Below are 17,539 nucleotides of genomic sequence, written 5' to 3' on the forward strand. Positions count from 1 at the left end.
AGATCTCTGCATTAAAATGTAATTTAAGAGTACCATAATGAATTAAATCATTTAGTCTTCAATTTTTCATGCGAACTACGGGCACGTAAATGTCGTTTGAACATTTTTGAACCGAATAAATGAATGCATAATTTACAAAGTTGCCTCTAGAAGAATGACATTTCGTGTAAAATTAATTCTTGACTTGAAATTTCTTTCCTGAACCACATGAAACAAAAGGCCTGAATTAAACTTGTAAACTAAAATATTTGAGGAAATGCTAATAACTGTCGAATTTCTCTCCGTAACAAACCTGAAACTTCTAAATCTCGTAAATATTACAGAAGGATATTTGGCTTTAAGTGTGCTAATATACACTCTGTTAAAAGCTGTGTACAAATTCCACAGCTAATTTGAGTTCTCGAAAGTTGTGAATTGGTAAACGATAAAAATATCTTGCTTGACTTTATGCTTCAAGTTTTCAAAGTACGCACCTCAAGTTGTTTTTCTGAAAAGTAAAATGGTCTAGCTTTAGCATATTTATTGGCTTAACGCCTAGATCGCGTTCTCAAAACTTTTAACTACTTTAATTATAAGTGAAACGTGAAGTTCGAGCGAGTTCATTAAAATGAAACGATTTAATAACGATGGAATTATTCCAAGTTCTGCTTCAGCCGATCAAAAACTTAATGTAGTTATCAAAAATTTCCGCTTCAAAGTGTGGTCGAAGCTTTTATTTCCCGTCGCACAACCTAAATTAATAAATTGAAATTAATGAAAGATATTCTGGATAATAGAAGATTAAGCTGTACCAAGAGATTGTAATTATTAAAATGAGGATAATCCTTATAATCTTGATGAGGGTTCGATAGGGTGCTTTGCAATTCTATTGCTACCTAAATTGGGTCTAGAAATTAATAAACGTAATTAGAATCTCATTTTGTTTCACCTTCAATATTATACCTGTTATATAGTCATTATAAAATTTATGAAATACACGAAAACCCAAGATATTGTGTTGCTGAAATACGAGTTGTCTTTACATGTGTTTGGTCATTTTCCATTAATTCAAAGCGAGTTGATGAGTGTTAAATCCCGCGAGCTTCCGTTTGTAATTTCAATAAATGTCCCGCAGATTTTTTAAACCTCTCAATTATTTTTAATTGTGGCAAACCCAGCGTTTACAAGTTCTTAAGCAGCGTCTAATTAAATACAATAGACTAATAATTCGCAGTGTTCTTCCTTTTGGGAGGAGTTTAATTTTTATTTTGCCATTATCAAGACTAATTAGGGCATTTGTCGGTAGAATTTAGATTAAGCGTCGGCAATTTACCTCGAAATTGCAGTAGTTCTCACTCGGCATAAGTCAACACTTTTAATGAAAGCTCTGAACAAATTCAATTTAAAATTTTGTCTCGTAGAGGTTAATGATCTAAGACAAAAGGAATACCAAGTACTTCTGCCAAGATGTACATTATAAATTCCGAGACCAAACTCATCAGTTCCCGGCCGAGGAAAGCTTTCCGGATTTCTGCTCCGGTAGTTTAATGGGATTCGATGTCGTCTCATCAAATTTATGACATCCATCTTAAACTTAACCTAATTCTCCAAGTTTGTTATGATTTGTTTACCCACTAATGTTACAATTGGGAGATTTTTCAATTTCACGATCATGCAGAGGCCAGAGGGAATGCTAATATTAAACCCATAAATCAAATTTCCTTTGCATTCGGAATTAAATCAACATCTAAGATTAAATTTATTAAATGAATAATAAAACCCAATTGTTTGATATTAAACTAAAGCAAAGAAGTGAGGAAATATGGTCCCGAGTTGGTAATAATTTTAAATAGATCGCACAAGTTTGACCCAGCCGTGAAATTGTGTAAATAGTAATTCCATAATAACGGGGTTGCGCACCGAGGGTCCACTAAATTCTGGTCACATTAGCAGGGTTCATAAATAACTTGAGATGTTGGTTTTAACTTTGCCCCACTTTGCCCAGCTACACAATATCGAAACATTGATTTAGGAATCTGTTTTTATTTTTAGCAGTGCACGCGCTCCGAAGATGAATTTTAAATCAAACACATCCAATTTCTTAAGTGCGATTGAAGTTGAAGCGAACGTTTGGAATTTTAAAGTCTTATACGGAAAAAATTGTTAACTATACACGAAGCGTTGTTTTCATGAAGAATAAATTTTCTCAATATTTCTTAAGCGTTGCACTCGCGGATTAAAGGTAAACATAATTCTAGCGCTTCGCTCTGAGCCTAGCTTTTAAAGATCGAGCATCCATTAGGTATAAACATGATCTACTTTATTACGCAATTTATAACAGGATTTCACAAACAGAAACACTTAAGTCTGCTCATACACATCTGCGTTAACTTTACCGAAATTACCACTGATGTGCGAAAACTTCATAATATTTAGGTTTCAACGCAAATTCGAGCATTTAGTCGCACTTAAAAGCTATTACGTCTAGCTTTTATTCCTTTTTATAAATTACACCACAAATTTAATGCAGCGGAACTTTGGTACTTTTGCTGGCAATAAAATTAAATAAAGCTCTGTGCTGTTGAGGGACAGGTAAATTATTTTTAATTTGACAAAATGAGAGTAATGATCCACACGAGAAACTACAACTTGATTGTTCCGCGTTCAAAGGAAACACAAATTAGCAACTAGGTTCTAATGTTATTTCTGTATAAACTAGACAGTATTATTTAATGGGTATAAATGTGTTGAGTACCTGACCCAAATTAGTCTTGTATTTGTTTGTTGTGTAGTATTTACTTACTAATATTTCTGTTGTGTAATGTGCACATTTCAATTGGATCTCTAGAGAACTGATTTAATTTAACATTGTTTGCATATTACAAATTTTAGTGACAGTATAAGGATACTGGAATCTGTACAATCATATCGTACGTTCAGATTTTTTCCTATTTTGATCTACTTTAATTTAAATGCAAATGAAAATAGGGAGCGCGCGCAATGTACATTTCCTGCCAGCTGTGATAAATGCGAGCATTAACCTATTAATCCCAATGGGGATATTGTGTTTTTTGTTGAAAAATTGACCATTAAGAATGGTGTGTTGGATCCTAGAATCCCGGATAATTCACATAATTTCTCCGGGTATTTTAGAAACAACCCGAACATAATGCCCCCGATAATGGAAAAACACTTTCACCTCCTGACGTCACCGGAAGAATCCCGGAATGGCTCCGGGTACACACATTCATGGCTTATTTTATGTCATGGTTACAAGGGTTTTACGCCTATTTTTACGATGTTTAAAGACGTTATTTAGTGTGGAAAACAGAAATAACATGCAGATCCCTACTACTAAGGGTCGGAGAAGGATCGACATATACTACCGATGCAAATCATTCATCTGAATTTTTTTGCATCCTCTCGAAAAGAAGGGAAGATAAAACCCCTTTTAGGCGATTACTGAAACATTGACTTTTATTTCAGTTTAAGAGAAGCGCTTTAAAAAATATTGAGTGGAATCAAATGTGTATGAGCAGTACGGTTCAAGCCGATTTATTTTTTGTTGCAGATTTCTGACTGGTAAAATAAACAAAAACCTTAACCCGTATAAAACGCGATCAAATTAGCTGCAATCATGCTGAAGTCGGCTCTAAGGATTCGCTTAGCCTGCACTATTAAATTTCAATCTGTCGTGAATGAAAAATATCAGCTTTTGCTAGCCAAGAGAAAGCCATATATAGTTTACGGAATTTACAGTTCCTACCATCATTAAATTTTGCGAATTCCTTCCCAAAAACTCACTTTTAATTTGACAATATTCCCACATTACGTATTTCTGTCAAAACCGCAGCGTGATGGGTTTCACTTTTAGATCCGCGACTAAATTATATTACTGGGTGAGATCATGCCACATTCAATTTAAATTCGAATTTTCCGCTACTTGGCTCAAGTTTAATAAATTCTGAATCCTAAAAATTTACCTCCAAATTAATACCACGCCAATCTGTTTTTGAAAATAACTGCCGACTAATTAAACTTGAACATGTGAATTAATTAAAACAACGTCAAGTTATCAAAAGTTAAAGAAGGTAAAGTGGAAAGCCGACATTACAATTTAAAAAAAATGTAAAGATTTTATGGTTAAAACAATTTATATTTATTCAAAATAAGTTATACTGTAAGTGAAGTATATAAATGCAGATTTTATTGAAGCTGTCGTTAAATTTCAGAGCTATCACGCTGAACACAAAAATAAGAGAAAAGTTGTTTCTGGCTTACATAACAAATTTAATTAAATTTAACCGAGTATTTTTTATCCCGGTTTCGAAGAGGCTTACAAGGATTATTTTGATAAACAGAAGCATTATTCCATCGAGATACACGCAAAAGGTGCGGTTTTAGTTTCAACGAATTGACAGAGGAAAAATAGAATTAACGCTAATTTAAAGCTCGAATTTAATTTTTAGAAGAGTTCTGTTGAATATGATTTAATTAAGTTTGCAGTTTGAGATCCAGCGTAAATGAAAAATTTGTGCAGATTCCAATGGATCCAAATACAGTTTCATATTCACAGTTGATTAACTGAATCTAACTTCATTGTGTTAGGAAAAATTCAATATAAAAGAGTTACACAAAACATTTTTTATAATATAGTTTTTGATTCGCTTCCATTGACATAAAAACGTAATAACCGGGCATCGATCGAAATATTTCAATTATTAAAGTGTATTTGCAAAAACTATTAAAATTATTCTAAAGACAACCTTCTCTGAGAAAAAACACATGTTGTGCGCTCTCCAGAGCTGCCTAACCGCAAATCGTGTTACTTACGTAGAGAAGAGTTGACCCTTTTGACTGAAGGACAGACCCTCCATAATCCGATACGAAAACTGATAGAAGTGACGACTTGAGTGTTCGGAAGGGTGACAGGCTCCTTAGTGTACAGCCAGGCTCCACTGACGAAGGCGATGAGCACTGTAGCTAGCGCCAGAAGGCCCCACAAGACACCCAGCCTAGAGAGGGCGCCTCGTGATTTGCAACACATCACTGTGCACCTCAACTCACATCGGTTTGCTTACTGTTTTATGGCACTTATTGTCTTAACAGATCCACACATTTCGGTTCAACTTGCAGTTACATGTGACGTTGCAAAACAATACCAAATGATGAAGAATTCAGGGCGAATCGAAGGTTCCGGAACATGGCTCATTTTAGAAATCTGCAAGAAAAAATTACGCAAATGTAAAGGAATTCATGCAAATTCGGCAACAATTCGCAATTTGCTGGCGGCCAAATTTCTGCTTTTGTTCGGTAACGTGATTCGTTTTCGGTGCGGGTTGGTTTCGGAACAGTTACTGCACGATATGAAGCCATTTATTGCGTTTCAACGGACAACACACGCTGACGGTGAGCAGATTGGGCTTTTTGCGTTATGTCAATAATAGTGAAGCGAGATGGAATCGTTACGACTACATTTTTATTGCATGGAAATAAATGATTCACTGTTACTTTTTGTACGGATCGAAAAATGATATATTGCAAATTTGCTCAATTTTAGGGGCAGTCGTTATGTTTTATAAAAGCACGGACATTGATTACCATTGATTACACTGAAATCAGTTCCAAATCTTTAAAGCGTTTTGGAATAGAGTGGATATTCAGTTAAAATCAAACAAATCTATTTTTAAAGTGTTAAACCCGGCGCATCCACCATTTTTCTCTAATTTGAATTTGGTGGCGATTACCAACAATAAAGTTGGTGACATGGCTGGTTGACAGTATTATTAACTTTTCGCATAAAATTTGAGATTGCAATCAAACAAAGGCCTTTACAAACACAATAATTAAAAAAAAATCGAACCCATTCATCCAGCTGTACCGACGGACATTTATAGGTGTCCAATAATTGGAAACCCAGTTTGAAAAACTAAGGTGTAGAATTTTCATTTTATGGACAAGCCTCTACATTTTATAGAAGCGTGGTTATAATCTAATTATTTGAGGTAACCAGACAACCGACAACCCCATTATTAGTTTTGATTGCAGCTGTTAGTGTAGTGCACAAGTTCGTGCATTATTAGCTAGCCATAAAGGTGTAATCAGATTTTCGAAGCGATCCTAATTATGTCAACACTAAAGTAAACAGAAACATTATTAATTATGACTTTCTATAGATCCGTTGCCCGGCGGTAGCCAATTTTGGACGTGGCAAATAGTTGTTCATGTCATACCAACAACTATTAATTATTCTGGTCAGACGTGTCGATAGTGGCCGATACAATCAAACAGAAATTACGTAAGCTTTGTGTAAGCTCACCGTCATTTTTAGATAAATACGATTTAATTACAATATGCCGATATTTTAATTAAAGTGTCAGTTAGATCAACCGTTGCAAATTGCTTAATACGGTATGTAATTTTCTAGCGGGCAAAAAACTCTAGCAAAAAAAGTTGCCATCAGTAAAACACGCACGTTTCATTTATTACGTTTCGATTGCAGCTTATTAAAAGTGACGGCGGAAAGTTCAAACGGGAAGAAATTTTATTAAGAATTGATTAACATCAATCAGGAGTGGATTAGATTAAAAAGCCATCAGTTTCGTGAGAGGCAATTAATATGGTTTTTCGCGTCATCAGTTCAGACGTGAGCTTTTTATTGTGACGTGTCGGCGGATGAAAAATCTTGCGCGATTATGGGGAGCTTTTTGCGTGAGCTTTAATATTTTACATTAACAAATACCATCTGGCGTCACCCAACGTAGCTCCATTAGGGTTTTTTGGTGACAGAGAGCGGCTCTGGACAAGGGTAGGACATACGAATGAGACCTATTAATCTCGGAGAGGTAATTGAGGCGGCATTACACAGTCCATTAGTCCGTGGTGATCTGATACATGCGAACAGCAAGATAAACCTAGATAGGAACATGCGAGCTTTAAAAGCTTCTCGCGCTGAAAAAGCCGTCTTCCGGTTCGATCCGGAGGAAGTGTTTCCTGCCTTCATTTAAGTAATTTCTTCGGCGCGGAGTTTCTCTGACGAGAGCTTTAAAAAAAAGATGAAAACTTCCATTGTTGGAAGAGATTTTAAGAAGCCGCGGATCTAAGTCTTCATTGCAACTGAACCGACACCATTAATTTCCATCGCTGAGAGAAGAGACTGGCGATATGAGATTCTCTTGTATTTACGGTTCTAGTCTCTTTGCGGAAAGTGTCCGCAAACTGACAACAATAACGATTTATGTGAAATGAGTTAAATTATTAAATTTTTACAGGGATTTCACACGCGCACATATATAACACCCTCCGGTTTATCATGTTTATCTGAAATACTGCCAAAACTCAATTTATTGCAAAAATCTTTTTTTAAATTCTACACTTCGGCACTCCCTTCAAATAGAAGATAATTTTTCAGTTTTTACGCTATCGAGAATAACACGAAGCTCCATCAACTTGCCGAAATTATTAATATAATATTCTCTTGACGAACCCAAAGCGCTTAATTCTTTCAAAACGTTCTTTTTGCACTGAAAAACTCAAAAGGCAACTTTGACGTGCGATTACCAAAAAAATCATGTGTGCAATTTCAAAGCGCAATTTCTTGAGATTGCCACGCTCCATTTCGCCGTGTTTCCTAATCAAGCGGAAATGCATAACTCTGCGCTTTGATCCATAAATGTCTATTTTTCTGTAGGTCGTTTTTGCTTTATTATATTTTAATACATTTGCCAAATGATAATTAAGCGCGTGAAAAAGTAAATAATTAATTTTCCGCTTTGGCTATATCTATTTACAGTCATTAACAACACATAAATTTTAATAAAAATAGATTTACGAGGGAAATCATGTATGCAAAAGTTGATTGGATATTTTGAGCTCTAAATTTTGTCCTAAAAAATAATTCTGTGGCTTTGATATTTTTATGATTATTTAAAATTAGTTTCCAAAAATTTGTAAGTTATGTATGAATCGATATTCAATAACAATTATATTGAACATTAATATGCATTTAACTTTGTATTTGTGGGTTTGCGTTTGAATTCGCTGCAGTCTTTTTTTTAAACACAGGGTCAATTAGTGGAGACACGGATTTAATCATTTTCTGATTAGAACAAAATTATTGGAACGATTGACTGTTTTAGTGGAAATAATTAATTTTAGCTGGCAAGGCTTAAAATTTTAATTACAACAAAGAAACGGGAAACGAGTGTTTGAATAATAATAAATTAAATTAATTAAAAACGTCCGTTTTAATTCGAACACTAGTCACAAATCATAACGCAGTTTAATGAGAAATAGTTTCCACGGTATGAAGTTGGACGTTTGTTCCACTTTTTATGTAAGCAAGCTGTTGTGCAAGTAGAAAGTTTTCGCAGTTTTGTTGTCGGCTTAACATAGTATTACTTTAATTAAAAAGTGCGATGAATAAAATTGCACATGAAATTAAGTCCCAATTTCGCTAGAAAGCGGACTCAATTAAAGCTTCACAATGCACTGTAGAGAGTTCAATGAAATACACAATTTTAGAGATAATTAAGAAATTACGCTTTATCCGAGTGTAAAATTGGTCCTTTTCATGAGTCGATTCGCGAAGTAATTACGTAACCGCCAAGATGAAGAATGAAGAAACAAATCCTGGATAAAGCGCGAAACACGGTAGAAGCGAAAATTCAGCTACCCATAAAAATTCCACGTTGTTAAGATAACGTAATGGAAACGGACAAGGAGGTTGAATACATTTTGTAAAGCAAACTCAGTCTTGGTGTTATCATATGAGGCCATATTTACCTAAAAGTGGCGTTGCATGCAAGCTCAAGTCACCCAAGCGTGCAATTTCATGTTAATTTCCAGAAACGTGGCACTTATCACGTACCGTAAAGACTCAGAGATTTCGCTCGAGCTTTCCGACAACCGTCAGCATAGCGAAAGCTCAAGCTCGTGACGCGGTAGCGGGACTGACTGAAACTCCTGTTTTAAGCTCCAGAGTGTCAGCGATGTTTCTGCAGCGCGCCGCCGCCCTGGGTTTGCCATCTATCAACCGTCGAAGTTTTTGCTTCCTAGTCAACATTTTTGATTGCTAATCTTGAACAGACCGAACGTTTGCACACAAATATATAGGGGTGAGCTTTTTTTTATTATCGGTTTCTAAAAAACGGTTTTATAGGTTTGTTGTTGGACGTCTTGAGCGTTTAATTGTTTTCGATTTTATTTATATCCCTAGAATGAGAACGGTTTTAAAAAGTCAAGGGGCGGCCATATAAAATTTATGGGTCACTACGAAAAAAGATGAGTTTTGCTAAAATGTGTTTCAAATCACGGTCGCGCCACGGCCACACTTTAGCGATTGGATGTATAAATTTTAATCGAAAAGTACTTTAGACTCGTTCATTAATTTTGCAGGCGAGTTTTTGCTGTTTCATTCAATTATTAAACCTCTGAAAGGGTTTTCGGTGCCACCATGTATACTTTTTCAATTTTTTTTAAATCGTACATCCTATTTATAGGTACAACCCGCTGTTTTTCAAGAGCATAATATTTCTTTGGTGTATTAATTAAAACGTACATAAATTCTCCTCACTCTAAACAAATTGTGTTAATGTGATAACCGTGTTAAACGCAAGAAGTGAAATATGACAGAAATAAAATTAACATCTTTATAAATTAAAAGAAAGCTGACTCGCAGTATACGAGTCCACAATATTTCTCCATTATGTGATTTCCACTTTTCTCTTCTTATTTCCGTCCACAACCTAAAATGTCAGCTGCTACAACATTAATGGTAAGTTAAACCAGTTACAGAACTTTCCGGCACAAAGAAAAGTGTACAATTTTCTCCGATATTGTCCTGCAGAGCTTTAAAATAATGTTTTCCTCTAGATTACTGTTCAATGACAATCTGCTTAGCTTTCACAAGGGCAAGGTTTTCTTCAATGAAACCAAGTGTTACGACAGAATAACGAAAATAAACCGCCCTTGAGATAGACTTCTTGTCATAGAAATTCACATCCGAAGAAGGCAGTCGCTTGGAGCAATCGGGCACATCTGGCTTGAGGATGGCGGGGTTGTCATGTTACCCATGTGGAGAATAAATAGAATAATAAAATGGATATGTCTCTGTCAGTGGCTGTTGTCTGAAAAAATTTTAAGGCACAGGATCCTCAAGAATCTTCGTATTCTTGTTAAACAGATAAGCTAAATTTAATTCCTCATTTTAACAATGAAAACAGGACAACCTCAGCGCATCATCACATTATCTCTTGTACATTTAATATATGAAAGCATTTTAGCTATAATTTTGCGCATTATTTAGGGATTGTCGGTAATCTCGCTTTTAAATGTGGGCGAATAAACTATCGTACCTGGTAAAATCGAGATTAGAGAATTGCGTATTTTACGTTCTATTGACAGGTTATAAATAAACTGCATATTTTTCACGAGTATAAATCCCCATCATTTATCAGAGGTACTAATATCATAAATAACTAGACGTTCGAGCCAACAGTTCGAGTTTTTGTAACAATTTCAAATGCGAAATTTGACAAATTGGTCAAAGTTTCCGGTTTCCGAATAAAAAAGAGTCAGTTTCTTTACCTTAAAATACACAAGTTTCGTAGTTCTGCGTCTAGGGAAATATAATTCCGAGGACGAAACAACAAAGAGGGATAAAGTAAATTTTGATTCTGTTTAGTGAAAAATGATATAAATTTCTCTTGGCGCGGGATGTAATTTTTAAGCCGGGAAAATTTTAAACAAAGCCTTAAACCTAATTGGCGAATTAGGGCTTTTTATGAGTCGGCTTGTAATAAAAGAAAAAGCATTTTTACTGCGTCATATAGCCGGATATTAAAAATGAAAAGAAGCTGCAACATAAAGACAGATATTTAGAAAATATTCGGTGAAAGCGAAGATATCAGTGGTGTGAAGAGAAGGCTCCAGATGTGCAAACGTAATGACACAATCTGTGAAATAAGAATGGTTCATGCAAATTCACGTAAAGTTTAAAATTACGTTTGCCGACAAAGCGAGTGACGTCCCTAATTGCGTCTGAAAATTCGCACTGCAGGAATGCATTTTCGTTAAATCGCAAACAACTTCTTTGTAAGTTGCTTAGAATTATGCGCAAAGTGACTAGGTTAAGCTCATTCAAGGGCTCTTTAGCCAGTTGAACAGATATCGTAAATTCTCCAGAAAGTTAGTAAATGTTATACAGCTTCACGTACTTAAATTTACCGTATTGTTGCAACATTAAGCCTTCAATGCCGCAAGAATCTTCCCTAGAGTGAGTAAAGTTGCCAGCAACGCAATTTCAGCTTTCTAATCTGTTAAAAGTACCGAAATTAATTAAGACTCGCTTAATATTTAAATTATTTCGTCGTTGTATTAAATCACAATTTCAGCGTCACTCGAAACTCGACATACACGATTCAGAGACGTTCAAGAATTCGCTTTTGACTCTTGAAATGTTGATTTTGCATTTAACGCCGCCTTCATTTGATTTCGCCAAAGAAATCGGACAAGATAAAGAAGGGAAATTGAACAACACGAATCTGGATAAGACAGATCAGGAAATTAGCTAGCTTGGATTTTTTTCATTCATTCCATCATGTAATAGAGGACCAAAAATATTGAAAAGACACCACGAGCGAGCAACCGACGAATGAGAACAACCAAACCGTGTAACGGCCTATATTGTAGCTCTTATCGATCTTTTTGTGACCAAATTCGCTCTGATATTAGAACTTTGGAATCCTCGCTAAACTGTGAACAACTATCAACTTGCTGCGCAGACTACGATAACAAAATAGACACTAAACGTCATACAATAAATTAAAATTACTCAACGTCGGACTAACCTGAAAGGAATTTAAATAATCAGGGAAGTTTTGTAATTCCGAGCCAGAATTACACGAGACTGAAAGCTATATATTTTTTCAGCTTCTTATTTATGTACAAACATTTGTACTCGGTAATGAAATTTAATTGATAGACCCGGCGCATCCACCATTTTTATTGTCAGACATTTTAAACAACAACATCGCCTCTTTATAAATTGACTATTACACATTTTATACACAATATTTCTGTCATATTACATCACACTGAATTTGGTGAAAATGCTCTTAGAATGTTGCGAAGTTATATGTTTGGGCGAACTTAGTCCTTGCCCTTCTCAAGCATATATCAAACTTTGTGGAAATTCCATCTCGACAATGATATTTAGAGAGAACACGACTCTCCTACGCAGATGTTCACTGTAGCATTTCGTAAAAAAGTGCACTTTGCTATTTAAAAAGCATTTATCAAAGAGATGAAACCTCAAGCGGAGTTATTAAAATGAAACAAAAAATGGCTATTTTTAATGCATTCATTAAAGTATATTGAATACCTCGTTAAATAGATTTAATATTCAGTTTTAATTTAGTTTTATAGCTAACGAGCCATTAGCAGTATCGATAGGATATGTTGTAATATTACAATTTAATGTGAAGTTCCGTAATTAGAACATTATTAATGTTTTGGTATCCATAAATGCAGGCAGAAATGAATTGAATATTAACAACAATTGACATAAAAGTTTTGAAATTTTTCGTTTAACGGGCGAACTCTGCTGATTAACATGAGAGTGCTCTTTAACATTTTAATCGTTGGAGTTATTTGTGACAATTTTGGCCAATCGAAATAAAATGGCTAAAATAATACCACAAGGATTGATGCGGCTTTAAAGCTTAACTCGTAAACTGTCGTCGTAAAAATTTTCCAAGTAACATTTTTAACAGCTCCCCCTAGTGATCACTCCGTAATAAGAAACAGATACAGATATACAGCCAGTCAATAAAACCAAGTGCTGACAAGATAAGAGAATTGTGTGATCGTTACGAAGGTGAAAGCTTTTACGATATCTTTGAGGAAGTTCTCCAACAATACCAATAACCTTAATTATGTAGGTGAGTGTTCGAAGAACACATCTAAAAGCCACTTTCGCAGCCTTATATCTTTCAGGCGCGTATTACTGAAGCGCAATCAACAACAGGTCCAGATGCTGTACCGTAAAAAACGACTTGATGATACGGTTACATATCTTCGTGGCAATCTGCCAGTGTTTTAAACACACGTTTCGGGCTATTTGGTGGATTTTAGACGTATCGAATATTGGGAAAGCAAGTAACAGCTGCAACACTGCCACTAGCTCGCGATAACGCAAAAAATTCCAATTTCTTAGTGACTCATTTTATTTACTCTCCCCATCAAATATTTTATGGATAAACCTACGAACACGATAAAGACGATTGAAGAGAAATCCCGAAACAACAAACGGCAAAGATTAAAAATACATCCGGATATTAAAAGAGAACTCCAAGAACTGAATACTTTGATCTCTGATTTTAGTTAAAACTAAACGACTAGATAATCTACCTAATTATTTTCAGTTACTTCTGGTCGTTGCTTGGGAAAAATATACAAAGGTAATACAATTTTTATAAGGTACAAAGTCCGAAGGATTTCGGAGATAATTTGCTTACGAAGCTTGGAAAAAACTCCATTGTTTCAATGTCTCGTTAAATAAGTAATAAAATCAAAGTAAAATGCGTTTCGTGAACTCGCAGCACTGCTTTTACATTAAAGCAAGGGAAATTGTACCGACAATATTTAATTACTTTTGCGTTTGACACGTTTATGATTAAATTGTCGTTAACATTTAATTACTCTCTCAGTAGTGGAAGAGTAACAAAGTAAGAACAAAACTCGTGATTTAGGGTTGATAATGCACTAGTGTTTTTTGGAAATTCTCTATAATGAAAATAATGAGCGGATTCCGCACTTTAGTGTCATTTTGGACGTAAACCAGAAGCTTGAAGACAACATCGCAAGCAATTTGATTTCACTAAGTCGAACATTTTTATAAACTTTCTTGTTAAACAAATTGGCGTTGCTCTTTTACGTGAAATCCAATTTTAGTGCCATCATTTTTACTTGTTGAAGTTTCGTTTTACCGTAATAGTCATTGTGTTCAGGATAAAACCTATTCTTATTTCGTTCTATTCCCCAAGCTCGCTTAATTTATTTTGCAATACCTGTGGGGCATTTTGGCTTTTACGCCCTTTCCAACGTTGGGTTTTCTACAATCTGTAGCGTGTATGTAATTCATTTACGGTCAGACGTGACTTCCACCAGTTTCTCTACATTGTGCGCGCTTTCTTATCAATTGGTTAATCGAAAACTTGAGGCTGTCGCAGATCGACATGTTGTGTTCTAAATTGTTTGGTTTAGTCTGGTAGTTTATAATTCCAATCGGTCTTTACTTTAGGCAGTGGACAGCAACCTCGTTTCGCTGACAGATCCGTTAGCCCTTGCTTCATGTACTGGAACTAATGGAATTGTTTAAGCCACACTACATTACAAATCTAATGACCTGGCGATGGAACTTTATACACATTTACTGGAAGATATACCACGTTTTTTCGCGGTGATTCTTGCGAAAATGATGTACCAATATGGGAGACAAAATCTGAAAAGACAGGAAAACGGATATAATTGAATTGTCGAGAAAAAGACAAATTGTCTTTGACCAACAACTGCAAGATTACTCTGTTGTGGTTTTCTATCAGTTTGGACGAGTAAATAAAAATAAAAGTCGCTTCTTATAACGCGAAGTATTTGTCAATACCAATTTCACATTAACGTTGTAATTACACCAGAGATAGAACTTCATTATAGACACAAATATAAACATAAAACGATTTCTCTCAACAGCTTCAGTTGTAATTAACGAAAATACTAGCGCAAAGATAAAGAATAGCTGAAAGACGAGATAATCTCTTAATTAAAACAGAGATTATCCACCATGAAACTAGAAGCACATAAACTTTACTGAGTTAGCAAACAGATACTTCTTTTCACTGCAATATGCATATAGATTTTTTTCTGTGTAAAATTTTTAAAATTTTTAATTTTTGCTAAATAATTTTGCAACTTGGTGAAGTTAATAAAAATACTAAAACTAGTAAGCTCTCCAAATTTCATAGCTGTAGATCTAAAATTATAGAAATTACGAAATTTATTGAAATAAAGCCGGAAACTTTTCCTTGGACCTAAAAATCAAAATTTCTAAAATTCGCCTCTCTTGTTTAATAATTTAGCAATTTGATGCAGTTAATAAACAATCCAAAAATAGTAACCTCTCCAAATATCATAGCTGTAGCTTCAAAATTATAGAAATTACGAATTTTAATAAAAAAAGTCGGAAACTTTTCCTTGGACTTAAAAATCAAAATTTTTAAAATTTGTTTTTTTTGTGTAATAATTTTGCGACTTCATGCAGTCAATAAACAATCCAAAAATAGTATCCTCTCCAAATTCCATAGCTGTAGCTCCAAAATTATAGAAATTACGAATTTAAATGAAAGAAGTCGGAAACTTTTCCTTGGACTTAAAAATAAAAATTTCTAAAATTTGTTTTTATTGTTTAATAATTTTGCCACTTGGTAGAGTTAATAAATAACGCAAAAATAGTAACCTCACCAAATTTCATAGCTGTAGCATTAAAATTATTAAAATTACGATTTTTATCAATAGATATTTCTAATTCAAAATCAAAATTTCTAAAATTTGTATTAATCAGATTTAAAAAAATATCAAAAATTATTAAAATTAGGGATGTAGGTATGTATACTTTTAAAATTTTTTGCAATTTTTAATTTTTTTATTGTGATTATAAAATTGCTTTTCAAGACCTTAATTATAGGAATGGCTAACAGAATCATCTTTAAATGGAGGAACTAAAACGATACACAGTGGGAATTTCAAACTTTATTTGTAATTTTAACAATAGATATAACTTTTAGAGTTTAGTGCAAGCTTCAATATTCTAAAATTAGAATTATTGTTATCAACTCCTTGTTTCGAAAATCTGGAAATGCTGTTAGTGATAAGATATAAATTCCCCCTGTAGATGGAAAAACTATCAGGCCATCTGATAATCTGGTGATTCTGCTCAACAATTTCCGCAGTATCTATCGACTTTTTAACGTTCCATCTCCCGACAGCATCTAATGGCATTATTCCGTAGTAGATATTATCATCGGTGTCACATATCATCCCTCCTGATTGTCCCTGTTTCGTCCCTTTGTCGGTAATAAAATTATGCAAATAGCTACCGGTTGCGATTGATCGATTTTTCAGAATTGAATTACTTACAGAGAAAATGTGTAATGATGTTTGCGGCATGTAATAGAATGTTCTTTCTTCGATCCCGCAGCATAGAGCGATGCCGTTAATATGCGACAAGCCTTTATTTTGTACACCTTGCGCCGTGAAATTAACCGCATTAGGATCGCCAAGCATAGTTTGGTCTCTAGCTTTCCAGGCTGAATTCGATTTCCTGTCGTAGACGAAAATACCGGGATCTGAAGAAGTCGTGTCCGACATGTAAGCGTAATCGCCATCGACGACGATATCGTTGAGGAAACAGCCATTACGATGAGGGCACAACTCGTTTGGCACTAGGAAATTGTTGACGACTTTCCCCCTATCGTTCAAATCTAATAAAATGATTTTCGGTGGACAATTGGTATTATTGTCAACTCTTCGAGCATCCAAAACCCACATAATGCCGTCTTTATCAATTTCCATGCTCAAGACATTCTGAATGGCATCACAAGTTGATCCCGAATTCATTTCCCAGTTGGGAAACGGTGACAGAAGTGGATTTTCTTTATTTGCGTCGATAGGAATGGAAGCTAAAGTTACTCTTGAACTTGGTTTTATTCTCGGAAGAGCCAAGTAAATGACGTTTTTGTAAATTTTAATACCTGCGATCACGTCTTCTCCAGAGACGTAACCGGATGAGGACATTGTTTGTGCAGACGGCCAAGTATAGTTGATGTAACTCCATTCGAAAGCGACTGCAAACTTGCTATTATTGTCAGCACTTGTCTGCAATAATACAGGAGAATAACTTAACAGCACACAAAACAGACGGATAAGCATGCTTATAATAGGTGTCTAACACTACGCTCACTTAACTAACGCTGGAGTGGTCTATTTGAATTAATTTATAATGACCGCTTACAAGGACAACAAGAAACAGCTTCGCTTCATTTGCTACAATGAATGTTTGCTTTTCTTGTTAACGACTATCGCGAGTCCTACAGGTCTGGGGAAACTAGAATATCCTCTTGTTTTTGCCGGTACAAAACGTCATCCTTACAATTATCGTGCTGTTGGAATTTGACGGCGCTTCTCATTACGGTTTTACTACATTCACGCCTTTTCTTTTATTTACTTCTCGTTCATTTACGTTGTAACGTTTCATATCGTGTACACTCAAGATTCGGTAGCTTTTAAAAATAGCAACTTGAAGAATATGAGAAATATAACTCAAACAAATACAATGAATATTTCCCGAATTTAAAACCTAAAAAATTGAATTTAAATGAGTTAAATAAGCTACCAATAGTCTACAGGACCCAAAAGGTAGAAAACAATAGAAAAATCTTCGAGATTTGAACGATCTTATCAATTTGATTCTTAAAATTTTCAAAGTTAATTGCAAAATCCGCAGCAT

The 17,539-nt window shown here is 34.8% G+C and overlaps 2 protein-coding genes across 2 annotated transcripts in view; both read right to left on the reverse strand.

Moving 5' to 3' along the window:
- Positions 1–8,929, reverse strand: part of LOC148179630 (uncharacterized) — a 33,834-nt gene extending 24,905 nt beyond the window's left edge. Inside the window, exons 1-2 of the mRNA XM_088029347.1 lie at positions 8,764–8,929; positions 4,813–5,200 (exon numbers count right to left, since the gene is read on the reverse strand). Of these exons, the coding sequence (XP_087885473.1) occupies positions 4,813–5,026 (214 nt within the window). The 5' untranslated portion in view covers positions 5,027–5,200; positions 8,764–8,929. The remainder of the gene's footprint in view (positions 1–4,812; positions 5,201–8,763) is intronic.
- Positions 8,930–15,770: 6,841 nt separating this feature from the next.
- Positions 15,771–17,022, reverse strand: LOC148179631 (dopaminechrome tautomerase-like). The gene has a single exon (XM_088030031.1). It carries the CDS (start codon positions 16,960–16,962, stop codon positions 15,796–15,798), a length of 1,167 nt encoding a protein of 388 aa, XP_087886157.1. The 5' UTR covers positions 16,963–17,022; the 3' UTR covers positions 15,771–15,795.
- Positions 17,023–17,539: the final 517 nt, after the last annotated feature.

This window comes from Gnatocerus cornutus, chromosome 2 (genome assembly GCF_029298725.1).
Source record: "Gnatocerus cornutus isolate USDA-ARS CGAHR chromosome 2, icGnaCorn1.1, whole genome shotgun sequence".
In the NCBI taxonomy this organism is placed as follows: Eukaryota; Metazoa; Arthropoda; class Insecta; order Coleoptera; family Tenebrionidae; genus Gnatocerus; species Gnatocerus cornutus.

Coding starts and splice junctions, on each gene's coding strand:
- LOC148179631 (XM_088030031.1), bottom strand. CDS start 16,962: ATGCTTATCCGTCTGTTTTGTGTGCTGTTAAGTTATTCTCCTGTATTA.